We start from the raw sequence: 27,147 nt of genomic DNA, 5'->3' as shown, positions 1-27,147 counted from the left end.
TCCACTGGTGTTTACCTATCATCTCCGTAATGCTTTCGCGATTACTAACTGACCCTGTAACGAAGCGCGCTGCTCTCCGTTGGATCTTCTCTATCTCTTCTGTCAACCCAATCTGGTACGGATCCCACACTGCTGAGCAGTATTCAAGCAGTGGGCGAACAAGCGTACTGTAACCTACTTCCTTTGTCATCGGATTGCATTTCTTTAGGATTCTTCCAACGAATCTTCGTCTAGCATCTGCTTTACTAACGATCAACTTTGTATGATCATTTGATTTTAAATCACTCCTAATGCGTACTCCAAGATACTTTATGGAATTAACTGCTTCCAGTTGCTGACCTGCTATATTGTAGCTAAATTTTAAGAGATCTCTCTTTCTATGTATTCTCAGCACATTACACGGCCTGCTCTGGTTAGGCCGGCCACCAGCCATCTGAGCTGGATCGCTACCACGACACCCTTATTCGGCAACAACAACAGAATGCGGTAGTGGCCAATCCTGCTTCCTATAGGACTGCCTCTTCGAAAAGCAGTTACAGCAGTGTGTGCACGTTGGTGCGATTGGCTGCACGGTTGTACAACTATACCCCGTCATCTGCTTAGTGCAGCCACAATATTCTTTCAAATCTTTTTTTATTCCAGTCTCTGATCAGTACATAAAGTGCTTCGAAGATGACCGGTTTCAATCAGTAATGACCATCTTCAAATCTGTTGTACAAACATTTTTTTTTATTCCAGTCTTTGATCACAATATGAAGTCCTTCGACTATGGCCAGTCTGAGTAATGACATGGCATTCTGGCATTTGCGGACTATATCGCCGTTTGTGAAGGCTGCTCTTTGTCTGTCTCCGGTTAACAGTCAACAACAGTCAAAATATCCTGCTGCCTTCTTCATCCAGGACACGATCCACCCGCAGCAGAGAACCATCAGCCCATGCCATTGGCTCCTCACATCATTACAGTGCATGCTTTAATAACGATTGGTGTGGTACTGTGTCAAATGCTTTTCGCATAAGAAGATGTACTGTATCTACCTACCAGCGTTGATCCACGTTTTCCAGGCTGCTGTGTGATAAGAGTTAGAGTTTAGTCTCGAATCAACAATTCCTACTGAATCCTTGTTGGCTGTCATGGTATTCTGTTAATGAAATGAAGTTGGAGCTTAGAATGTGTTCTAAGTATCTGGTGCAGATAGATGTCAAACATTTTGACGGTAGTTTTGTGCTTTCCCTGATACCCTTCTTATAAGCGGGTGTGCACTGTTATTTCTTCCAACCTCTTGGTAGCGTGCTCTTTGTTCTAGCGGTCGACGACTTGTTATGGGTAAAAAATAGAACGACGCAGTGGAAAATGCTGTATACAATCTCAGGAGACACCATCGGACTTAGGACTTTCTGGGATTTTAAAGATTTCAACTGTCGGCGTAGTGAAACTAATAGCTACAGTAAATCACTGTCCATAGCCTTAGCTGGTCAGCGCATCTGACTGCCATGCAACGTACCTGGGCTCGATTCCCGGCAGGGGCGGAGACTGGATGCTGTACTGTGTTCACTGTCGTTTCATCGTTATCGAGGTACAAGCCGTCCAGTGTAGCGTCAACTAAAAGACATGCTACTCAGTGGCCGAACTTCCTCAGATGGGGTCTCCCAGTCATCAGTGCCATATGAGCATTTCATAATACTCTTCTCGGGCGTGCAGCCGGATCATAACGCCATCTTGACACAATATTTCATCGGTCTAGCTGGCTGCCATTTCTTGGTGAGAGTGCTGGTACACGATCTCGCCGGAACTGATTCATCAGTGGCGGCCACTATATAGGCCGCAGAAGGCCCACAACGCATGCGTGAGAAGGTGCCGTAACTGCCCTCTAGCGCAGTCCTGAGACTGGTTTGATGCAGCTCTCCATGCTACTCTATCCTGTGCAAGCTTCTTCATCTCCCAGTACTTACTGCAGCCTATATCCTTCTGAATCTGCTTAGTGTAGTCATCTCTTGGTCTTCCTCTACAATTTTTACCCTCCACGCTGCCCTACAATGATAAATTTGTGATCCCTTGTTGACTCAGAACATGTCCTAACAACCGGTCCCTTCTTCTTGTCAAGTTGTGCCACAAACTCCTCTTCTCCCCAATGCTATTCAATACCTCCTCATTAGGTATGTGATATTCCCATCTAATCTTCAAATTCTTCTGTAGCACCACATTTCGAAAACATCTATTCTCTTCTTGTTCAAACTATTTAGCGTCCATGTTTCACTTCCATAAATGATTCCACTCCATACAAATACTTTCAGAAACGACTTCCTGATACATAAATCTATATTCGATGTTAACAAATTTCTCTTCTTCAGAAACGCTTTCCCTGCCATTGCCAGTCTACATTTTATATCCTCTCTACTTTTCTCCCCAAATAGCAAAACTCCTTTACTACTGTAAGTGTTTCATTTCCTAATCTAATTCCCTCAGCATCACTCGACTTAATTCGACTACATTCCAATATCCTCGTTTTGCTTTTATTGATATTCACCTTATATCCTCCTCTCAAGACACTGTCCATTCCATTCAACTACTCGCTCTTCCAAGTCCTTTGTCTGTCTCTGACAGAATTACTATTTCATCAGCGAACCTCAAAGTATTTATTTCTGCACCATGGATTTTAATACCTACTCCGAATTTTTCTTTTGTTTCCTTTACTACTTGCTCAATATACAGATTAAATAACATCGGGGAGAGGCTACAAGCCTGTCTCACTCCCGTCCCAACCACTGCTTCCCTTTCATGTCCTCGACTTTTATAACTACCATCTAGTTTGTGTACAAGTTGTAAATAGCCTTTCGCTCACTGTATTTTACCCCTGCCACCTTTAGAATTTGAAAGAGAGTATTCCAGTCAACATTGTCAAAAACTTTCTCTAACTCTACAAACGGAGGTTTGCCTTTCCTTAATCTCTCTTCTAAGATAAGTCGTAAGGTCAGCATTGCCTCACGTGTTACAATATTTCTACGGATTCCAAACTGATCTTCCACAATGTCGGCTTCTACTAGTTTTTCCATTCGTCTGTAAAGAATTCGCGTAAGTATTTTGTAGCTGTGGCTTATTAAACTGATTGTTCGGTAATTTTCACATCCTTCAGCAGCTGCTTTCTTTGGGATTGGAATTATTATATTCTTCTTGAAGTCTGAGGGTATTTCGACTGTCTCATACATCTTGCTCATCAGATGATAGACCTTAGTCAGGACCGTCTCTCCCAAGGCCGTCAGTAGTTCTAATGGAATGTTGTCTACTCCCGGAGCCCTGTTTCTAATCAGGTCTTTAAGTGCTCTGTCAACCTCTTCACGCAGTATTGTATCTCCCATTTCATCTTCTTCTTCATTCTCTTTGATTTCCAGAAAATTGTCCTCAAGTACCTCGCCATTGTTTAGACGCTCTATATACTCCTTCCATCTTTCTGCTTTCCCTTCTTTGCTCAGAACTGGGTTTCCATCTGAGCTCTTGATATTCATATAAGTGGTTCTCTTTTCTCCGAAGGTCTCTTTAATTTTCCTGTAGGCAGTATCTATCTTACCCGTACATTAGTCCTCTAGCCATCCCTGCTTAGCCATTTTGCACTTCCTGTCGATCTCATTTTTGAGACATCTGTATTCCTTATTGCCTGCTTCATTTACTGCATTTTTATAATTTCTTCTTTCATCAATTAAATTCAATATCACTTCTGTTACCCAAGGATTTCTACTAGCCCTCGTCTTTTTACCTACTTGATCCTCTGCTGCCTTCACTACTTCATCCCTCAGGGCTACCGATTCTTCTTCTTTGTTTTTCTTTCCCCCATTTGTGACAATTGTTCCCTTATGCTCTACCTGAAACTCTTTACAACGTCTGATTTAATCAGTTTCTCCAGGTCCCATCTCCTTAAATTCCCACCTTTTTGCAGTTTCTATAGTTCATAACCAATAGATTGTGGTCAGAGTCCACATCCGCCCGTGGAAATGTCATCCAACTTAATACCTGGTTCCTAAATCTCTGTCTTACCATTACACAATCTGTCTGATACCTTCTAGTATATCCAGGATTCTTCCATGTGTACAACTTTCTTTTATGATTCTTGAACCAAGTGTTAGCTATGATTATGCTTTGTGCAAAATTCTACCAGACGGCTACCTCTTTAATTTATTTCCCCGATTCCATATTCACCTACTAAGTTTCCTTCTCTCCCTTTCTCTACTCTCGAATTCCAGTCACCTATGACTATTAAATTTTCGTCTCCCTTCACTACCTGAATAATTTTTTTATCTCATCATATATTTCATCAATTTATTCATCATATGCAGAGCTAGTTGGCATATAAACTTGTACTACTGTAGTAGGTGTGGGCTTTGTGTCTATCTTGGCCATAATAATGCGATTACTACGGTGTTTGCAGTAGCTTAACCGTACTGCTATTTTTTGTTCATTATTAAACCTACTACTGCATTACACCTATTTTATTTTGTATTTATTACCCTGTGTTCACCTGACCAAAAGTCTTGTTCCTCCTGCCACCGAACTTCACTAATTCCCACTATATCTAACTTTAACCTATCCATTTTCGTTTTTAAGTTTTCTAACCTACGTGCCCGATTAATGGATCTGACATTCCACGCTCCGATCCGCAGAACGCCAGTTTTCTTTCTCCTGATAACGACGTCCTCTTGAGTGATCCCCGCCCGGAGATCCCAATGGGGGACTATTTTACCACAGGAATAGTTTACCCGAGAGGACGCCATCATCATTTAACCATACAGTTAAGTTGCTTGCCCTCGGGAAAAATTATGGCCGTAGTTTCGTCTTGCTTTCAGCCGTTCGCAGTGCCAGCACACAAGGCCGTTTTGGTTAGTGTTACAGGGCAAGATCAGTCAATCTTCCTGACTGTTGCCACTGCAACTACTGAAAAGGCTGCTGCCCCTCTTCAGGAACCACACGTTTGTCTGGCCTCCCAAGAGATACCCCTCCGTTGTGGTTGCACCTACGGTACGGCCATTTGTATCGCTGAGACACGCAAGGCTTCCCACCAATGGCAAGGTCCATGGTTGCTCTGGGGTGGGGGATCGAGATATCGCTATCAAAAATTAAAAATTATTCCCACGATCGAAACACAGACCGTTGTTTTTCTGATAACAGTGGGTTCCAAGTCTTACTTAAAAGGTAAGCCTTGTCTGTATTCATAAGATTATGAGATAAGCTAATCTCTATGCATTCTTTTAAAACACAGCGAGAAGCAGGGGCAACCATTTGTGTCTCGTCATACAGCATTCTGTGTCCCTCAGTGAGTCAGTGCTCCGCCCCTGCAGACTTCTCAGGCTGGAGCAGCCGTGTGTGCCGCTGGTGCTCAACACATCGGTCCTGAGTGGTCCAGATGGTCTGACGAATATAAGCCTTCCCTCTGTGGCAAGGGATCTTGTACACTCCTGGCTTACTCAAACCCAACTCATCCTTAACAGAGCCAAGGAGCGCTCTAATCTTGGCTGAAGGGCGAAAAATACTTTTAATATGATATCATTTTGGAATTCTTCCTGTCTTCGAGGAAATGCTCACAGCAAAGGGTAGAGAGGCCACCGATTTGCAGGTATCTTTGGTGGTTTAGGCGAAGGTCCAAACTGGAAAGCACGCCGCATCTACTTATCTGTATAGCCATTCTGCATGAACACTAGCTGGACATGGTCGAGTTATTGTGTCAAGCTTTCTCCGTCTGAAATGGCAAAAGCTCTTCTCGCCAACGTCCGCTGGACCCCCGTACGCTTGAACGATGGATGACAGCGAGAAGGATGCAGGTAACGCCCCGTGTGCGTAGGCGTTCGATAAACACTGTGTTCCAGTCTCCCATCATCCTTTCTGTACACCAGAACATCCAGAAACGAAAGCTTTCATTTTTGCGTGTGTCGCTTATATTTGCAGCAGGGTAGAGATCAGACTTGAATAGTGCTCTCGGATTTTCCTCTGTGAAGGGAAGTTTGAAAACAGGATTTAGGGTATCTGCTTTTGCTTCACTGCAACCACTTGCAGCTCCTGTGTAATCCTTGAGGGCGTGGAAGCTACATTCGGTGCCACTGACAGCCTTAACACGTATCACCACAACATCTTTTGGTTTTCTGACAATTATTTCTTTAAGACTGAGTTATGATTGTCACTGGAGAATTCATATATTGTACCTTCGTGAGCCAAACGTGTCTCCTTTCGCATCTCTCTATCTGGAGTCCACCAATCGTCGCAACAGAGTTTGCCTGGTAAGACACAGATGTTGCTCCCTGTTCGCAGAGTTCACGCACGAGCTGATGACGGCGCAGTGCTTCGTGTTCTTCGCGGCGGGCTTCGAGACGTCGTCGACGACGATGAGTTTCTGCCTGCACGAGCTGGCGGTGCACCAGGACGTCCAGGAGCGGGTCCGGGCTGAGGTGGACGCGGTCGTGCTCAAGCACGGCGGCGCCATCACCTACGACGCCATCCAGGACATGACCTACCTCGACCAGGTCGTGGCAGGTGCGTCTACACCCACCAGACACGAGGTCTCTATCGCAATGAAGAAGCAAACAAATCTTTTGCTAGCGATCCCCAATAGCGACTTCTAACTTTATGTGATCTCAGGGCGTACAAGCTCAGTGTTTATTTTATTTACTTTTTTATTTGACCTGACCTTCTTAGGACCATTAGGCCATCTCCTATATGGGAACATGGTTTCACATATACAGTACCTTTCCTTACCATAGTCACCTAAGAACTATTACTCCTAGACTATTAGCTGAAAGAGGGTAGTTGATATTTCTCCAGTTTAGGGTTAAAGACATAGGGATTCCCAATATTTTTGGCTAATGAGTCTAGAATGACCAACCAGTATCTCTTGGTTTCGGATAGGCTGAGCTTTCGCCCTACTTTTTCTGCAATTTTTGTAGTGCACATAGGTCGGCGTTGAGATTCTCGGTAGCTGTCCTCGCGGTCTTCGTCAGTAGAGAGAAGTAGAGACTATCAGCGTATTTGCAGTGGTGCAAAACTGATAACACATCAGATACTTATGGGACCCAACACTGAACCCTGAGGGACACCTGATACTACTTGCCTCCGTTGTGACTTTATGGTGGTGAATATCACACATGGTGGTGGACGTTAGGTGCGAGCGAAACCACTGCACTTCACTTGGCAAGAACTGTAGGGTACTAAGCTTGAAAAGTAGGACATCGAAGTCGATATTGTCAAAGACTCTGGTGGGTTATAAGAGGGACATGAGTTTGAACTCATAATTTCTTGCCACAAAGATTACAGTATTTAATAACTGACGGGTAGACGTCTTAGATATATAATATGTACTCGTTGCAAAGTACCGAATAGTCCTCGCTACTCGAAGCACCGGTTCGGATCTCCTTATAACGTTCCGTTACTCTCGTGTCGTCTGCTCGCCTATTAGTGCTCCACTCGGTAGTTTTCGAATTCCACCAGTATGTGTCAGCTGATCAGTTCGGTAACAAGCAACTACACGTTACTACCTGTTAGCTTCCGAGTTGGTAGTGGTATCAAGTGACGAGTACTATTCAATATCTATAGTCTTGATGCGTTTCCCGACTCCCGTAAATTCACACTCGCCAGACACCTGTTCGACAATCAAATAGGCGACGTAACATACGTTAATGTGTGAATTTCAGGCGGCAGAATGGTTCTAATCTTGAATCTAAGTGCTTTTCAGCATCTTGCAAATCACGACATTGATGATACAGTAGTCTTAAGACGGACTTATTAAACTGGAGTTATTAATGTAAATATATGATTCAGCAAATAATGTATATATAGAAGACATATAAAGGATGAGAAATCTTCGCTGAAATCAGTGGATATTTGCTAGACAGATACAGAAGTTTATTGAAACCTTTGACGCCTTTTCTAGCAGCTTGCTGGTTGAACTTTGCTTTTGGAGGAAAAATAAATTAGCACACAGAGTTCAGTAACCGACAAGAATAAAGTGAACTACTCCGCCTGTGACGGTAAGGAGCATTAACTCGTAAATAACGGTACAGGGCAAATGCATGAAGAACAAAGAAATCACTCTCACCTACAATCCGATCGAGGATATGGCCTTTGCGGATCAGGTTGTAGTAGGTGCGTCTGCACTCACTCAACACGTGAACGCTGCCACGAAAAAAAAAATTTACCATGTGTACCATGCCGTAACACCTAACAAACAAATCTTTAACAGAGCTTAGCAAGTCAGTTGCAAAGACATTCGACACCTCTCGTCGCTAGAGAAAGACACCAGCCTAAGATTGTATTTCAAGTTGCATGTCAGTTTTGCATACGACTGCAGCTGAGAAAACGTGCATCAGCATTCGAAATGGTTTGCTCTATCTATTGCTTCCAGTAGCATGGCGCTTGGGCGTTTACTGTAGTTACATTCCGGCCATTTAACAGTGTACCTACAGCAGCTTTGCACCACAGCCTAAGTGCCTGAAGTAAAATTATCAATAAATAGTTTTTATTTTGGTCTATGGCAGTGACTACAGTATGAAATAAATTCTGTCAAAAGTGTTATTTTGGTAATTATCGTATGTGCTGTTCACCAATGTGAAAGTGATCAAAACTATGGGAACTGGATCTACATAGCCACATCGCATTAAGAAAGAGTTACCTCCTAGAATAGTGAATCTCGTATAGTTTCTGTTTGTTTTTTACGTTTACTTTCTATCTATCATTGTCGGACTCTCGTAGATAATATACGAGGGTACTCAACACCTTTTCCTGGGCCACTTTCGGTCAAAAAAATGTGTAATTTGCTGTGGGACATCATGGAATATTCCCGCTTCAGCCCCTGTAGCATAATCGCTATCCGTAGCATTCAAAGAGTTGAAATGGCTCTGAGCGCAATGGGACTTAACTTCTGACGGTATCAGTCCCCTAGAACTTATAACTCCTTAAACCTAACTAACCTAAGGACATCACACACATCCATGCTCGAGGCAGGATTCGAACCTGTGACCGTAGCGGTCGCCCAGTTCTATGCTGTAGCGCCTAGAATCGCTCGGCCACATCGGACGGCCGTAGCATTCAAATTGGCGTTTGTAACGAAGGTGCTCTGCAAAGCGAGAGCTGTCATTGACTTTCCTTTTGTCAGAAAATCAGGGCATCGCAGATATTCAATGGCGCTTGCAGCAAGTCTAAGGAGATCTGGCAGTATACAAAAGCACGGTGAGTCGTTGGGTGAGGCGTGTGCCAAAATCGCAATGAAGTCCACATCCCCCTCCGGTCACTCGCGCACTGGCTGGCCACCCACAGCTGTGATTCCTACAATGATAGAACGTGCGGACACTCGCGTTCGAGGACTCACAATGAAACACCTCACTGTCCAACTGCGCGTCTATGTTGGTAGTGCTGACACAATCGTCCATTAGCTGGGGCACTGAAAGGTGTGTCCACTGAGTTCCTCACCACCGAACCAAAGACCGTCGAGAACAACGGAGGACCTTCGATGCGGAATTGCTTGCGGGTCACGAGACTCGTCGTGACAAGTTTTAGTCGAACTTCGTCACAGGTGACGAAATGTGGATTCTTCATTTCGAACCGGAAACAAAATGGCAATCCACAGAGTTGCTCCACACCCTCTCTTCTCCGAAAAAAAGTCGAAGTTCGCACTCTCAGCCGATAAAGTCATGTCCACGTTCCGCGGAGACTTTGAAGGGTCTATTCCATTTGATGTCTTTGCTCATGGTGCAACGAACAACTCCGAAGTGTACTATGCTGCAATCATAAAACTGAAGAAACGACTCCAGCGTGTTCGTCACCACAAAAATCCAAACGACCTTCTTCTCCATGACAATGCAAGGCTTCATCCACGTCTGCACACCCGAGAGGAGCCCACAAAACTTCATTGCACTGCTCTTCTTCATCCGCCCTACAGGCTGGGTCTCGCACCTTTCGACTTTTCGCCCAATGAAGGGTGCGCTCCGTGGGAAGCATTATACAGATGATGGGGAAGTTACTGACACACCAAGAAGTTGGTGCTGAGGTCAACCAGTAGAGTGGTACCAGTCAGGTTGCGCAGAACTGAATGTTCAAAGATAGGATTTCTTAGCCAAAACAATGGGGAATAATATGATGTATTCGAAATCTGAATAAAACCAGACTGTTTTCAGGTAAAATAAATGTGTCATTTATTGAACGCCTTTGAACATCAAGGGAGCCCCAGAAATTTTGCGACCAACCCAGAAGGGCTTTAGAAAGTGTCTTGAGGAAAAAATTGACGCTAGCGACAAGCGTCCGCGAACTGCATCCAGCGACGCTGGAGAGCGTCGTATTTATAGATGCCGGCGCCAGACATTAGGCCACCCCTTTGGCCACAAACCTCAGTTTGTACGCTGAGGTACAGTAGGCGGAATGTCTAGCAACGATGTTTCTTATTCAGTGACTGGGACTGAGTGCCACCTTCGACAGTGGAGAAGATGGAGCTAGCTGCTTTATAATCAGGCGATACTCTCTTGCCTTAGTGGATGACAGGTTTGGACACAAGTTTCCACCTGCCGGTTAATTTTCTTCCGTCTACTCAAAGGAACTGGAGGTCTAAGAGAATTGCCGGCTGATGTGACCGAGCGGATCTAGGCGCTTCAGTCTGGAACTGTAGCAGGTTCGAATCCCGCCTCGGGAATTCGTGTGTGTGATGTCATTAGGTTAGTTAGGTTTAAGTAGTTCTAAGTTCTAAGTCCCATAGTGCTCAGAGCCATTTGAGCCATTTTCCTTAGAGAATTCCAGAAGAAGAATAAACAGTAGACAGAAACCTACGTACGAAACCATGGTCCACCAAAACAGCAGAGCATCGCATTAATAGGAGAAAAGGACTTTCTGTGCACCAGATACCCCATCTTCTCCAATAGTGATCGTGGCAGTCAGTTGTATTCACTCAGCAACAAACAGCATTACGAATCATTTCTCATATAATCCGTCAGCGCACGTTTACTGCTGAAGGAGTGACTAGTCGCTGGCGTCTTAGCTTGTAACTTCGACGCTCCACAGCGTCGTTTGATAACGTTTCCGTACACAGATTGTGATTTGTCCCTCAAGAAACCTTCTACAACCCCCTGGAGTTGTCGCAACGTTTCTCGGTCATTGTGTATACAGGCTGCTCAGAAACAGCCTGGATAGCTTGTACACGTGTACCAGGGTAGAGTGTGTTGAGAAATAATCGTTGAGAAAAAAATTCTATTCGTTACGCCCGTTACGAGTTAATTGGTGCTGAAAATCCAAATCAGATCATTGGCATCAAATTCAGGCGGCCCAACTCATACAATTAGTGTCAGTTGTTCCCGTAGTATAGCGTATAACCCACAAGACTGCTGTGACTTTGGTTCGACTTCGAACCTTACCACCCTCTCATATCCAATTTTTGTGTCGCTGGTTTTCTTCCGTTTTGGGAGGACCACAGGAGGAGAACATCAGTGTTTAATGTCCCGTCGAGAACGACGTCATTACAGACGAAACACAAGTTCGGATGAGTGGATGATCGGGAAGAAAATGGGCCGTGTCGTTTCAAAGGAACCATCATAGAATTTGCCTGAAGCAATTTAGGAAAATCACGGAATACCCAAATCAGGACGGCCGGACTCGGGTTTGAATCGTCGTCCATCGGAATCCGAGTCCAGTGTGCTAACCAATAACCAGATCACTCAATCGGTCTTAGGAAATCAAACAAAGATCACATTTGGCGACAAGGTCTCTCATCGACCACATGAATTTGCTCACGCTATGGCCTGGTTACCTAACTTCAGTATTAATTAAATAGGAAACGTACCCAATTTTTTTTAAAAAAAATTAAGAATTATTCATCAGCACACCCTACAACGCAACAACCTCACAACCTCTTCAGGCTGTTTCTGACCACCCATACCAGCTATTACTTGAAACAATATTCGCCTGTCATAATGAAATCTACATCTACATCTACATCTACATGGATACTCTGCAAATAACATTTGAGTGCCTGGCAGAGAGTTCATCGAACCACCCTATTCTATTTATCCATTATTCCAATCTCGTATAGCGTACGTAAAGAAAGAACACCTATAACTTTCCGTACGAGCTCTGATTTCACTTATTTTATCTTGGTGATCGATCCTCCCTATGTAGATGGGTGTCAACAAAATAATTTCCCGGTCGGAGGAGAAAGTTGGTGATAGGAATTTCGTGAGAATATTCCGTAGCAACGAAGAACGCCTTTCTTTTAATGATGTCCAGCTCAAATCCTGTATCATTTCTGTGACACTCTCTCCCATATTTCACGATAATAGAAAACGTGCTGCCTTTCGTTGAATTTTTTTGATGTACTCTGTCAGTCCTATCTGGTAAGGATCCCACACCGAACAGCAGTATTGTAAAAGACGACGGATGAGTGCAGTGTAGGCAGTCTCCTCAGTAGATCTGTTACATTTTCTAAGTGTCCTGCCAATAAAACGCAGTATTTGGTTAGCCTTCGCTACAACAATTTCTGTGGGTTCCTTCCAATTTAAGTTGTTCGTTACTGTAATAACTAGGTATTTAGTTGAATTTACGGCTTTCAGATTGATATATCGTGTAACCTAAGTTTAACGTGTCCTTTTTAGCACTCATGTGGATGACCTCACACTTTTCATTATTTAGGGTCAACTCACTAAAAACTTCAACATTCTACATGTAGAGACACGACGTGTATCCGTTTGTCGTACAGCGTTTAAATGACGCCGTCGCTGTGAGTCTTCAAGCGTCTCAGAAGTTATGAGAGACGTGAGACGACCACTAAATTAAATCCGACTGACTTGTGACTTATATTAGAATGGAAACATGGAGTAAACCGCCCCAGAATTCTATAAGCATTGTTACATTATATTTAAAACTACTGTCAAATGTTGTTAAGAGGCATATGGACTCATAAATGTTTGGCGGAAGAATGAGGAAATGGGGTGATAATTCTAGTGTCCAAGAACGGGAGACAGGAAAGTATTTGATAACTATCGATGGTTCGCACTCATGGCATAAGCAGAAAAAGATATGGAAACGATATGGGAAAGAAAATGGAAGAAATCAGCCGAACGTCTGTTAGAAGATGATCAGTACGGATTTAGGCGTGGTAAATTAACAGTGCACGAAATCTATAGTATGATAGAGTTGATAGAAGGAGATAGATAGGGAAAAGATCTGTTGATGACATTTCTTGACATATTGATGATGGCCTACGATAGAATCCCCAGAGGAAAGGAATAGAAAATCTTGGAGAAAAATTGTTTTGGAATACAAACAACTAAAAGCCTTCAAGCAATATATGACTAAAACTTTACCTATGTCCAGACCCACGTTCGAAGAAGTCAGTGGTTCAGGACTTTTATGAGGTTGAGACAAGGACGTGTGGGGTCACCATTACTAATCACAGTAATGATGGATGAAACTTTGAAAGAGGCAAAAGAAGCTCATAGGAAAATAAGATGTAGTTACTGCTTTTTGCCGATGATATTGTGGTGTGAACAGCCAAAAATAAGGAGATACAAGAAATAATAGTCTTCCTAAATGAAAAAAAAAATTGCGAGATATGGAATGAAATGGAGTGTGCAGAAAATCGGGACTATGGTGGTACCCGGAGGACAGAAAGATGGAAAGGGACATATGAGCATTACGAAACATGATGCTAAAAGTATAGAGACTTGTATTGTGATAAAGCAAAATGCAAGAACAGAGGAAGATGTTAGCAAGAGGATAGACCTGGACAGTGATAAGAAAAGAGAGGAATAGAATCCACCCCACTGGAATGAAATCCTTAAGAAGTATGTTAGGGAAACCGAGGAGAGACAAGAGTGAGCAATGAAAATGTCAGGAACGAAACTGGAGTAGAAAAGATTCAGAGAATTAGGAAGAACTGGTTAAAACTGTTTGGAATGGAATGTGGAATAATGCCAAAACGAATAACGGAGATCAAGTTGGAGGGCAAGGGGGGCATAGAGGAAGACGTAGAGTGTAAGACGGATTGATTCAATGAAGGAGGGTTTAAGAAGAATAAATATGAGCTGCAACAAAACAGTTCTAGAAGAAGAACTGATAGAAAGACAGAGGAGAGTGCAGAAGTACAATTAATGTCCCAACCTAGCTTGGTGCCGGACGAAGGGGAAATGATGAAGACGACGACGACGACCTTTGTGAAAGGCATATACCGGTACTTTTAAGCATACAAAACAAAACAAAAAGGACTGCCACACAAATCTCACAAGCAGAAAATAATTTTTTTAAATTGAAAATAACGTCTTCAGCTTAAAGATTTTTTAATATTGTCAGTTATCTGTTTATAGAATTATTGCTATTGTGAGTATAATTATATTACATGTTTTCATACTTGCAAAAGCTTGTCAGACCGCTGGTAAAGCAGAAATAAGTCAAACTGCAACTTCATTAATAAAATAATTATTTGATACCATCTTTTGGCCTGTTGGCACACCGTCAGGCTTTTATTCGTGCACATTTACTTTTATAAAAAAAAAGTAAATTAAAATTATGACATCGTCACTAGGCTATACTAACAGGAATACGTTAGCATTATAAAAAGAATGCTCTGTCTTGGTCACACATTATTTGTTAGTACTTATACAAAAATTATAACACTACAAAAAATTAATAGAGATGCTGACGTGTAAGTGTTGCTCTCTGTATCCCCGTAGGCCTGGCGGAAATGAAACTCTTCTCGCTGGCTACTTTGGGGTATTAACACACCACGTTCCATCGAAAAGAAGGTTCTAGTATTATTTACCGGGTCTCGGTCACGCTGCGTCACGCGAACGAAGCGGAAACTGAAATTTTCAGTTTCTTAAAAATTTTCTTATTCCTATCAAAATTCTTGTATACGAGACGTCACCACAGCTACGCTTCCAGACTCGTGGCTTTCCTTCAGAGGTATTACATCAACTAGTAGGTGTCCTGCAGGCAAGTACTGAAACGAAAGTTATGTCTGACGTATTCAAAGGAAGCGTGATTCTCCCTTTCTTGTTCGTTATTTAAAATTAAATTAAAATTAAAAATTTGGGAGAAAACATGAGCTTCATTTTTAGACTGTTTTAAAGATCTAAAGCCTTCGAATAATGGAGTCTACAAATTAACTAAGTGAATAAAACAATTATCCAGATAAGATGGATACTCTGGACAGCTAAAGGAAAAGGAGATCTGGTTAAGACATTCACGGGGTTCTACAATATCATGGAGACGTAGATCTTTTCAGATAAGTTCATACGAGAGCCTTTCAAAAGCTCTCTTATTGTGAAGGGATAACCGGTGCAATTGCAAGTCTCCTATCGTTGTACTATCTACAGACGATCTTTCTGTTTGGGAATTTGCTGGCTTCTCTGACGTGGAAACAATGAAGAAAATTTAGATTTTATTTCGTAGGCGACTGTCTTACATCTGCTCAAGAACTTTTGTCCAGTGGGAAGGTCAGGAAATTGGTAGTAAACTGACCCTTCACCCACATCTGATTACCGTTACACATGTGGATGGTGACAATCTTGCCAACGGCAAGAGATGACTGTAGACGTTGAGCAGAATAAAATCCCCCAATGTGATCGTAACAATAAAAGCGTGTGTTTCTCTGTGTGAGATTTCTGTGCGCTCCTCAGTGAGCCCCACTGTCCTACTTGCAGAGACGCTGCGCATGTACCCGCCGCTGCCGTTCCTGGACCGCGTGTGCGAGGTGCCGTACAAGCTGCCGGGGTCCGGCGCGGTAATCGAACCCGGCACCAGGGTCTTCATTCCGGTGTGTGGCCTGCACAGCGACCCCCGGTACTTTCCGGAGCCCTACAAGTTCGACCCAGAAAGGTTCAGCGAGCAGAACAAAGCCAGCATCAACCGCAACGCCTACCTTCCCTTCGGAGAGGGACCGAGGAACTGCATTGGTAAGTCTATGCCTGCAGCTGTAATACACTCTGTCCTACTGCTCTCGAAAAAAACTGAAGTGATATCAGGTGTTCCCCAGGGAAGCGTCCTGGGATCTCTGCTGTTCCTGATCTATATAAATGACCTGAGTGACAAACTGAGCAGTTCTCTTAGACCTTTCGCAGATGATGCTGTAATTTACCGTCTAGTTAGGTCAACCGAAGACCAGTATCAATGGAAAGCGACTAAGAAAAGATTGCTGTATGGTGTGGCAGGTGGCATTTGACGCTAAATAACGAAAAGTGTGTGGTGATCCACATGAGTTCCAAAAGAAATCCGTTGGAATTCGATTACTTGATAAATAGTACAATTCTCAAGGCTGTCAATTCAACTAAGTACCTGGGTATTAAAATTACGAACAACTTCAGTTGGAAAGACCACATAGATAATACTGTGGGAAAGGCAAGCCAAAGGTTGCGTTTCATTGGCAGGACACTTAGAAGGTGCAACAAGTCCACTAAAGAGACAGCTTACACTACACTCGTTCATCCTCTGTTAGAATATTGCTGCGCGGAGTGGCATCCTTACCAGCTGGGATTGACGGAGGACATCGAAAGGGTGCAAAAAAGGTCAGCTCGTTTCGTATTATCACGTAATAGGGGAGAGAGTATGACAGATATGATACGCGAGTTGGGATGAAAGTCATTAAAGCAAAGACGTTTACGTCGCGCCGAGATCTATTTACGAAATTTCTGTCACCACCTTTCTCTTCCGAATGCGAAAATATTTTGTTGAGCCCAACCTACATAGGTAGGAATGATCATCAAAATAAAATAAGAGAAATCAGAGCTCGAACAGAAAGGTTTAGGTGTTCGTTTGTCCCGCGCGCTGTTCGGGAGGGGAATGGTAGAGAGATAGTATGATTGTGGTTTTATAAACCCTCTGCCAAGCACTTAAATGTGAATTGCAGAGTTGTCATGTAGATGTAGATAAGGACTGTTTTCCCGTTTGACAGTTCTGGAATATTAAATGACACAACATTTACACACCAATAACTTTTATTCGTCACACTAAACATGATTCTCACCAAATGACCCTTTCAAGAGTATTTCTGTCCGAGGGAACTGAAAAATACAGTACTGGAATATGCACGATTTGGCTTTACAAAAGTTCAAGTAAGACAACAGGTAGCAGAGCACATACGCAATAAAATAAAGCTATAAATTTATATTGTGAAGACCAAATATGTGGATTTAACACTAGCCTTGAATTTTACTTCAGTTTTAATACTTGATAACTACCAATTGAAACTTATCTACCACTTATTCACGTAAAGAGAAGTTTCCATTTTGTAACTGTAATATACACCTGGAAAACATGTTGCAAGACAGGCTTTCCTATTTTTTTCAGTTCTATTTGTTTCTTTGGTCACTGTGTGCAGGCTATGCGAACTCATGTGGTTACTTTCCACAAATATCTAAATAGTTTAAAATAAAAATTTCACGTCTCTTAATATTGAGTTAATAACATAGTTTCTAAACAAACTAAATAACGCGCACAAATCCAAACTCATCTATTATATTTTAGTGTCATTTTAATAACAATTTCATGTGCCATTAACAAATATTCGTTTTGTAAATTAAAACGCCTTTTCATTGGTACACTCTATATTTATTTATGAACATACAAATAAAATTAATAGATAAATAAAGGACAGACAGTAGCAAAAAAATATAGTCAACTTATAAAACGAAAATTTGGGTAATTGGTTCAGATAATATTCACTCCAACAAAGTTGTCGATTGATTACCACTTCTGAATGAGCACATTAATAGTACGCATAATACATAGAGGTTGTTGTTTGCTTTGTTTTTCCCTCCTTTTCTTTCATTCTCTTTGTGCTGGCCTTTTCCCCCTCTCCAGATTATTTTGTTCAAGTTTCCTTCTTTGATTTTGCCTCCTGGTCAGCTTGCCATATATGAATTTTGTTCCTGGAAATAAGGTGTTGGAAGTAGTCAATTTCAGATCAGTTATGATCGAATTGGCCTTACTTTAGTTGTCAAAGAATTTGATTGTTTGTCCGCCTCGGTTTATTATTTTAATGTGTCAATTGAACGTTAACCTTTGTCTTCTTATGTCACCTTAGATATACTATATTCATTGCCTGTGTGCTTCTGAGTCGGTATTGTTCCTCTATAAATTTCAGTGTGAGAAATTTTTTTTACAGTCATGCGCTCCTTTTTCTCAGTGTATTTAATGCATATTTTCCCGTTCAACATGCGTGTTTCTAATTAATAGAGCCATTCCAAATTAATTACTATGCTGTAATGTCTTAGTTCAGTGTGCTGCGAGATACATTTCGTATTGTAGATATTTGAGTAAGTCGGTATGCAGTTTCTGTCGTTTGGTTATTAATTAATTTTTGCTTTTCTTTCTATTTCATTTTCCTGAATGGCTTCATGGCGATATTTAAATTATGGAAATCATTTCATTTTTCCATTTTTCCTCTTTAAGAATTTTGGTTCTTGTTTGTTTCGAGTCAGGTATTCTGTCTTTTCTAAGCATATCTGCTGACTGACTTTTTCTGCCGTTATTTTCATGATTGGTAAATCATTTGCAAACGTCTGGAAATCTGTACGTACCCTGTCTCTGCCTACAGCAACTGTTTACCCAGTTTTGAATACAGATTTCTGTCTGCGTCGTTCTTGTATCTCTGTCTCGACGATGTAGATGCAAATTAATTGAGGAAGACCAGTTCATCGTGTAACTCCCGTTTTGATTTCGTAATGGTCTTGGATTTTCTTAATAAATAAAAAGCTGGAACTTATGTTTGCCAGTATCTGATTTATGATTGCAAGTGAGTTCACATATAGACATTGTTATTCTGCTACCTGGAAAAGTGATTTGGGGTCATCTGAGTCTTAAGCTTTTTTGAAATCAGCAAATTTACCAACTAAACTTTTGCTACAGATTGCCTGATTTCTTATGATTGTCTTTATATACAAGACTTGCTCAGGACACAAAAGGGCCAGTCTAAATCCTTCCAGATATTCTCCAATTAATGGTTGAAGTTCTTTCTGTGTTCTGTCGAGAAGATACTGGGATAGAATTGTACTTTTTTTTTCTTTAACATCAATACTGCATAATACGTTATATGTCCTTAATGTTCTGGAGAAACTGTAACTCGTTCAATCTGAGTATGCCTGGTTAGGTGTAAGAGAGGGCCTGAAGGCCCTAATCTTGCCAGGTAAAATAAATGCATAAATAAAATAAATAAAAATACATTTAACTGATGTTAGTGAGATAGCCTTGTAGTTACATCTGTTCTGCCTACCTTATTTTGTAACGGATGAATTAACACTTTTCTCCAATATTAGGAAATTTGTTCTGTTTTTCAGAATGTCTCGCGTGATTTCGGTGATTTCTCTCTTTATGTTTGCACCTGCTAATCAGAGGATTTCTGCTATTAGTTCACCTACCACGACACTTTATAGTTTCTGAGTGTTTTGATCTTACTCGCAGTTTATTATTCATTTGACGGTAATGAATTTTGATTGGAGTCCCAGATTATTACGGTGGGAATCTTTGTGTAAGTTGTGAGCAGTTAAATAGGTCTTTCAAATATCCGGCAAGTTCCTTGCACTTAAGTTGACTGTTTAAAGCCAACTGCCCATTCCCTCATTCGACATTTTACAAAAGCTTATGTTCAAGAGTAAAAACATACTACATGGAAGTTATTGTCCCTGTAAGTAACCAGCTTGATCGTTTGCATGGCTAGGGCACCCAATATATTAGATTTCCCTTGGGACGTAATGAGTCTCAGTTTTATCTTTTATCTTAGACAGCTTACTATGCAGACGTGCTATCCACTCCACTACTCTGGCATTGTAGCTAACGTAGCTGCACGGAATATGTCAGTCTAACGCCCCCTGTAATACGAAGTCCAATTCACACCTCTGCCTATCTTAATTATCCCTTTCTATTCTAATCGTAGTTAAAGCTGAGACTTAGTATGACTCCACGAAAATATAATTACATCAGATCAATCGATCACCTATGCCTGAGATACAGGCAGGATTTCCCCATTACGTACAATGCAGAGGCCCTATTCCTATACTGGAGAGCCTCGGCAATACTGACGACTGGAGAAGTGGAAAGTTAAGGTGGACTAACGTGTGTATTGGACTTCGTGTTAGGAAGGGCACTGGCCTAGGCTATTCCGTGCAACTTTCTACAATTCCAGGGTTGTGCAGTGGATAGCACGTCTGTCTAGTAGGAAGGAGGGCTGGATTCAAGTCCTAGCCTTAGAACAAATTTTAATTCACTTCTTCAGTTCCTATCCTTATCCAGAATAATGTGGTCGGCGCCTTGGATCTGCCCACAGTTGAAGTGTGGAATTGTAAAATGGTGGAAATGGCTCTGAGCACCATGCGACTTAACTTCTGAGGTCATCAGTGGCATAGAACTTAGAACTAATTAAACCTAACTAGCCTAATGAGATCATACACATCCATGCCCGAGGCAGGATTCCAACCTGCGACCGTAGCGGTCGCCCGGTTCCAGACTGTAGCGCCTAGAACTGCCCGGCCACTTCGGCCGGCGTGGAATTCTAGAGTGTGTTGACTGTAGCAGACACGGTTTAAATTCTCTCTGGCACCGGTCTTTACGAAGGACCTTCTCTTTCATTTGTCAGTGTGAAGCCTTCCCGTCTCCTCTACACCTCTTTTGTTAATGATAACCTTCCCTTTTACAATAACCTACGTAACCTTCCCTTAGGATTTCTATCTCTTGTTTAATAATATCAAATCAAATCATCACTTTGAAATTTATTCTCTTTCTCAATCTTCGCATACAAATTTAATTGCTGCTCTTTAAAAGTGATTTTCTGATTATTTCGACGAAACATAGAATGTGTCGTCGCCGTGTGGCCCTCAGTCGTTATCTGCAATAACCCAAAACTGTTCCTCACCTTTTTTATTGTTTCTGGATCGCCATCTGACTGCTACATCGAACTGCGACATGAATATACTTACTCTGGTTTACAATACTCTATTAAATGCTGGTGAGCTGTCATAATAAGTGGCTGTATTTAATACCAAAGCTGACGTTATTCTTTATTAACAAAGCTGACGTTATTCTTCAATTAATTTGACTGAAGTTACGTAATTCATAGTTACTCTTTTTCTTGACAACAATAAAATTTTTGCAAAGTTTTATGTTGATGGTTTTTGAGATGGATTATAATTAGAAATGCAATATTGCTGGCAAACGTTAATTATAATCTGAATGAAATGATTTTACAAACGTTCAAGTGGGACTTACTTTTTACAATAATCTGGTCGTAGGTTGCGTTCCAAAAATGAACAGCACAGAGACAGAAGTGATGACACTTTCTGCAGGACCTGACCATCATTTTGCAGGGCAGTCCTCAAGCATATACAGTGCAAGCTCTTAGTGATTTGTTTGACTGATGGGGCTGCCAAGTGCTATACCACCTACTGCACTCCCCTGACTTAAGCCTTCGTGAGTTCAGCTCGATTTCTAAGGTGCAGGAAACACTTCACGGCATTCGCTTCAGAACTGTTACAAATTCGTCTGGCAATTGCCCGCGTCGCTCGAACTGTCAACACAACTGATACTGCTAACAGTATCCTATGACTTCCACATCGCTGGCAACGGGTTATAACCAATGCTGGTGACTACTTTGAAGGTCAGTGAAACTTTGAAAAACGTATCTATATTGTACGAACTGTAAATAAATAGTTGCCACTATTAAAGTTCCAACTCTCGCATAGGTATCTATCTGCACGAGACGCACTTGTGAAGATCTTCGATCTCCCACTTCTTGTTGCAGTCAGTTCTTACCATGTCTTTGACTACAGCAACTGAACTTCTAAATAGAGTGCAGTTCAGTTAATAGTGAGGCGCAGCATGAACATATATGGAAAATATATCATGTCTCCTCAAATGTAATAGGTGAATGAAAAATATGTAATTCAAACAACTTCAGTCGGCTGCTAGGTACGGATCACAAAACGTTATGCGAATCTGAGTCCAGTTCCATGGCTTTTTGGACGATGCCTGAAACGCAAAGTGGTCTGTTGTATCTAAAAAAAAGGCTATCAGTACGGTTTCTTTTTCGCTAAAATGTACTTGACACACTCCTTCAAATACGCAATCATTTTCGGAAGCCGTATTGACTAAAATATAGCAGAACGGAGCTACAGAATTTCCAGTTTCACGAGGATATAAGTGAAGCGGCTTTGTCAAAACTAAACACGAACTATTATGGCTTATGGTGCAGGTTCCTTGCTATCAATAAAAATCTGAACGGAGCAGTAGAGCTAAGTTACAGATATTTTTAGGGGGAAGAGATGTTTCTACAAGATAGCTGGTCAACTAGTTAGCCCTCGGTGTGACGCATGTCTCAAATTAAATATTTTTTTGTAAATTGCACAGCAGAGATGATACGATGGCCTCACCAGTGCAGTTACTAGACTTTTTTTTTTCTCGCTTGTTTACCACCTCCGTAGGTCACGCGCCCTCCACTTTGGTCTCCTCTGTCCTTCTCCCTTCATCTGGTGTCAGCATCGCCAATTTTTGGTGTGATCCAGTATTCCTAGGACTTCGCCTTATTCCTCATCTTTACCCAACAGTCTTTCCCTGCATGACTTTAAGTTGTTTCTTCGCAATATGCGTCCTAGTCGAGATTTCACCTTACTCTTTTTATTTTTTGCACAAGATTTTACAGATTTTAATATGTCTTTTTTTTAAAAAGAGAGAAAATCAGGCTCTCGCAGGAAAATAAACTTGCAGGAATGTAATGCTTGTTTTGACCAAAGAAATGAAACAGGCTATTCATCTTTTGTCTTTCGAATAACATAATAATCCCGGTACCAGTTGTCAGCAAGTGTTGTTCTTAGTGAACTATAAGTTTAACAAGTCATGCTTTACTCAGAATAACGGAATAGTTGGTAGAAGCCGTCCTGGAGGTAAACCATTTTTATTTCCTGGAAATAGTAGGAAAATGTGAGAAAATACTAATTTAGTAGTTTATCTTAGAGGTAAGAGACAAATCAACTTTTATGGCATTTGTAAATTTAGATAACATTTTTGATAATGCTGAATGATGCAAAAGCTTTGAAAGTCTTTTCTGGCGATATCACTACTGCCAATATGCGAACCACTTATGTTTCTACTGTTGAAGAACAAATCTTAACGAAATTGTTAAATAACACAATTTTTTGTTCCCTAAAGTGTGCTACAAAGGTCGAAGAATAGTTGACAACGACAATTTAACCTGAACCTAGGTCGGTAGTACAATAAGCGACCTTCGTGTGTTTTGTAAGGTCGTAGAAGAAATCTTCACATATTTTGATGAAAAATACAGCAACTTTTGAGTAGTATTGTATTTTCATGCAAAAGTCGAATTTTCGTTTAGGATCAGATATCTGTGTGGAACATTCTCCATCACTGTCCTTCACATAAGCAGACTGATGCAATTTGAACAAATACTTGTGTATTACGAAAAAATACATTTTGTATGCTGCAGTTTATTATCTGGCCAAAACGCGTCATTTTTACTGTACCTTGTTGGGCTAAGGTGACGGAAAATTTGATTTTGGTAGCAAAACGTGATATGGATACTAATATTATTTAGTATTTGATTATGAAATTATAGCGAACACTTTTAGAGTAGCTTAGCACTATAGATCCGATCAGTAAATATCGCAGCCTTCCTCAAAACTAAGTTTCTTTACACCAATGGAACAGAGTCGCATTTACACTCCTGGAAATTGAAATAAGAAAACCGTGAATTCATTGTCCCAGGAAGGGGAAACTTTATTGACACATTCCTGGGGTCAGATACATCACATGATCACACTGACAGAACCACAGGCACATAGACACAGGCAACAGAGCATGCACAATGTCGGCACTAGTACAGTGTATATCCACCTTTCGCAGCAATGCAGGCTGCTATTCTCCCATGGAGACGATCGTAGAGATGCTGGATGTAGTCCTGTCGAACGGCTTGCCATGCCATTTCCACCTGGCGCCTCAGTTGGACCAGCGTTCGTGCTGGACGTGCAGACCGCGTGAGACGACGCTTCATCCAGTCCCAAACATGCTCAATTGGGGACAGATCCGGAGATCTTGCTGGCCAGGGTAGTTGACTTACACCTTCTAGAGCACGTTGGGTGTCTCGGGATACATGCGGACGTGCATTGTCCTGTTGGAACAGCAAGTTCCCTTGCCGGTCTAGGAATGGTTGAACGATGGGTTCGATGACGGTTTGGATGTACCGTGCCCTATTCAGTGTCCCGTCGACGATCACTAGAGGTGTACGGCCAGTGTAGGAGATCGCTCCCCACACCATGATGCCGGGTGTTGGCCCTGTGTGCCTCGGTCGTATGCAGTCCTCATTGTGGCGCTCACCTGCACGGCGCCAAACACGCATACGACCATCATTGGCACCAAGGCAGAAGCGACTCTCATCGCTGAAGACGACACATCTCCATTCGTCCCTCCATTCATGCCTGTCGCGACACCACTGGAGGCGGGCTGCACGATGTTGGGGCGTGAGCGGAAGACGGCCTAACGGTGTGCGGGACCGTAGCCCAGCTTCATGGAGACGGTTGCGAATGGTCCTCTCCGATACCCCAGGAGCAACAGTGTCCCTAATTTGCTGGGAAGTGGCGGTGCGGTCCCCTACGGCACTGCGTAGGATCCTACGGTCTTGGCGTGCATCCGTGCGTCGCTGCGGTCCGGTCTCAGGTCGACGGGCACGTGCACCTTCCGCCGACCACTGGCGACAACATTGATATACTGTGGAGACCTCACGCCCCACGTGTTGAGCAATTCAGCGGTACGTCCACCCGGCCTCCCGCATGCGCACTATTCGCCCTCGCTCAAAGTCCGTCAACTGCACATACGGTTCACGTCCACGCTGTCGCGGCATGCTACCAGTGTTAAAGACTGCGATGGAGCTCCGTATGCCACGGCAAACTGGCTCACACTGACGGCGGCGGTGCACAAATGCTGCGCAGCTAGCGCCATTCGACGGCCAACACCGCGGTTCCTGGTGTGTCCGCTGTGCCGTGCGTGTGATCATTGCTTGTACAGCCCTCTCGCAGTGTCCGGAGCAAGTATGGTGGGTCTGACACACCGGTGTCAATGTGTTCTTTTTTCCATTTCCAGGAGTGTAGTTCAAAGTCAAAAGCAATAAAATACACTATTAGCCAGTCAGTGACGATCCTCACATTTTTCAATTCTAGAATATGTTGCATTAACCTCATCTCCGCTAAAATTGTGCTGGGCAGGTTATGAAAGTTCGTTTTAGTACATGTAGTAACTGAGCCTCGTTTAGGCCTAAGTATCGAACTCAACTATTGGTGTATTGCCTGCTTAGCATGTTATTGTAGCCATACATGCTTTGCACTGTTACAGAATAATAACACCGATAATTTTAAACTTGGAATAACACTGTGGCACCGAGTCTGAGAATCCACAGTCACGTTTTAGGCACCACGTGTGTCTCAACCTGCTAATTACACAGTAATGCACGCTTCAGGCGACCCCTACTATCCGATTATGGCTCATACACTGTCAGCTTCTGGTATTCGATTTCTGTCTGAGTTGTGAACGCCCATTTATTTGTTTGGATCTGTCAACCATCACAGTCTTGCATGCTTAGCGTAATATTTTAGATGACATGTGACATGTGAAATTTGGCAAACACTGCTACAGAGTGGGAGGGTTCACTACGAAAGTCTCAGTCTGCTGTATCATCCAGGTATGACTTCTCGTAAAGACCAAGGTAGCTCCCACGTTGTACCGTGTAGTGTTCTATCATCGTCTTGTAATTTTAGCTCCTCTTACCTGTGATGTTCCAGCTACGTGGAGGGTCGTGGAACGCACCCCACAAATAACTGGAAAAATCTTGTCGATACTTTGGGTTACGGAGGATCTTGCAATGTTGATCCTGCAAATAGTTCCAAAAGTCTGAAGTGTCCTTAGTGCCGTCTTGAAACAAATAATGCACTACATGTCCACGAAGCCACGTCATTGCATTAGTTTTAGTGCGTGGGTAATACGTTTCATCCGGGAATAAGATAGTTTTGGGGTCGATATGATTTTGCATTACTGGAAGGAAGGACCACGGCGCTCCTGAGCTTCACACTGTCCTTGATGTTGCATACCTTGCACATGGACACTCAGTTGGTACATTTTACTTATTTTTTTTCATAGTTCCACACAACGTCTTCCTGTTTTCTCGATTGATCTGTGTTCAGTTTTTTAGGGCCTATCCACTGTGCCTACTTATAACTAAATCTGAGGGGGGTGCGATGGGGAGGTACCATTATTAGCACCAGTACAGCTATTGAGTAATGGTTACAGTCAATGGTTTTACGTTCTTGAGGGACATTCTAAGATAAAATTCAACGTAATGGCTCTTGTTCTGCTGTGTTCTAATTCGGTCGCGGTCTCGTGTGCCTGCTACAGGAATGCGGTTCGGACAGCTGCAGACCAAGGTGGGGCTGGCATCGATGCTGCAGAACTTTCGCTTCGAGACGTGCGACGAGACGGCGGTGCCGCCCAGGTTGGCACCCCTGTCATTCGTCATGGCGCCCGTGGGTGGCGTCTTCCTCCGGGTGACGCGGCGCAGGGAGGCTGCACCAGCCTAGACTCACCGTGGGGTGAGGGGCGCAAGCCGAGCCGAACCTGCCGTGCAGTCCACACCTGCGCTGCTCCGGACGGCTGTCCGTGACTGGTGCACAGGCTGCAAAAAGTCTTTCCACCCACAACAGTGACACTGGATGCCATGTATATGCCAACGAGGATATGATTTGTGGTTCTCCACAACGCCGTTTGTGGAAAATATACGCTTGTAAAAATGAATAAATCATCTACTGCATACCGTATAATTTTGTGGCATGTTTTAACAAAATATCTGAGTAGTATTTGTATTTTCAACATTAGGAATTCACTTGCAAAAAATGGGTGAATCTCTCTACATAAACCTCCAGAAGATAGTTCATTCTTGACAGACATCGCTACAGATTGGTTAGCCAGAAGAGTCACGCTCTGATGTTCCAAACAATCCTGCACACATGGGTATGAAGAAAACTCAGCATCAGCGTGACCTATTTTGATCTTAGGAATGATGCAGGAATGAGGAACAATATAGTAGACCACATCAGCTCGTACGACATGAAAGGAGAAGGTTCAATCTAACACAACACCGATTCTGCGATTAAGCGTCC

General features: G+C 42.5%; 1 protein-coding gene across 3 annotated transcripts in view; it reads left to right on the top strand.

Moving 5' to 3' along the window:
• The window catches only part of LOC126281917 (cytochrome P450 6a2-like), a 181,831-nt gene that overhangs the window by 40,727 nt on the left and 113,957 nt on the right, over positions 1-27,147 (top strand). Inside the window, exons 4-6 of one of the 3 annotated variants that reach the window (XM_049981243.1) lie at positions 6,290-6,511; positions 15,649-15,900; positions 26,387-26,808. In XM_049981243.1, the coding sequence (XP_049837200.1) occupies positions 6,290-6,511; positions 15,649-15,900; positions 26,387-26,568 (656 nt within the window). In that variant the 3' untranslated portion in view covers positions 26,569-26,808. Of the gene's footprint in view, positions 1-6,289; positions 6,512-15,648; positions 15,901-26,386; positions 26,809-27,147 lie in introns of those variants that run through there. The other 2 variants (XM_049981246.1, XM_049981245.1) reach the window with 2 other exon arrangements.

This window comes from Schistocerca gregaria, chromosome 7, assembly GCF_023897955.1.
Source record: "Schistocerca gregaria isolate iqSchGreg1 chromosome 7, iqSchGreg1.2, whole genome shotgun sequence".
Lineage (NCBI taxonomy): Eukaryota > Metazoa > Arthropoda > Insecta > Orthoptera > Acrididae > Schistocerca > Schistocerca gregaria.
The sequence above is the reverse complement of the archived record's forward strand: the minus strand, read 5'-3'. Positions and strand labels throughout refer to the sequence as shown.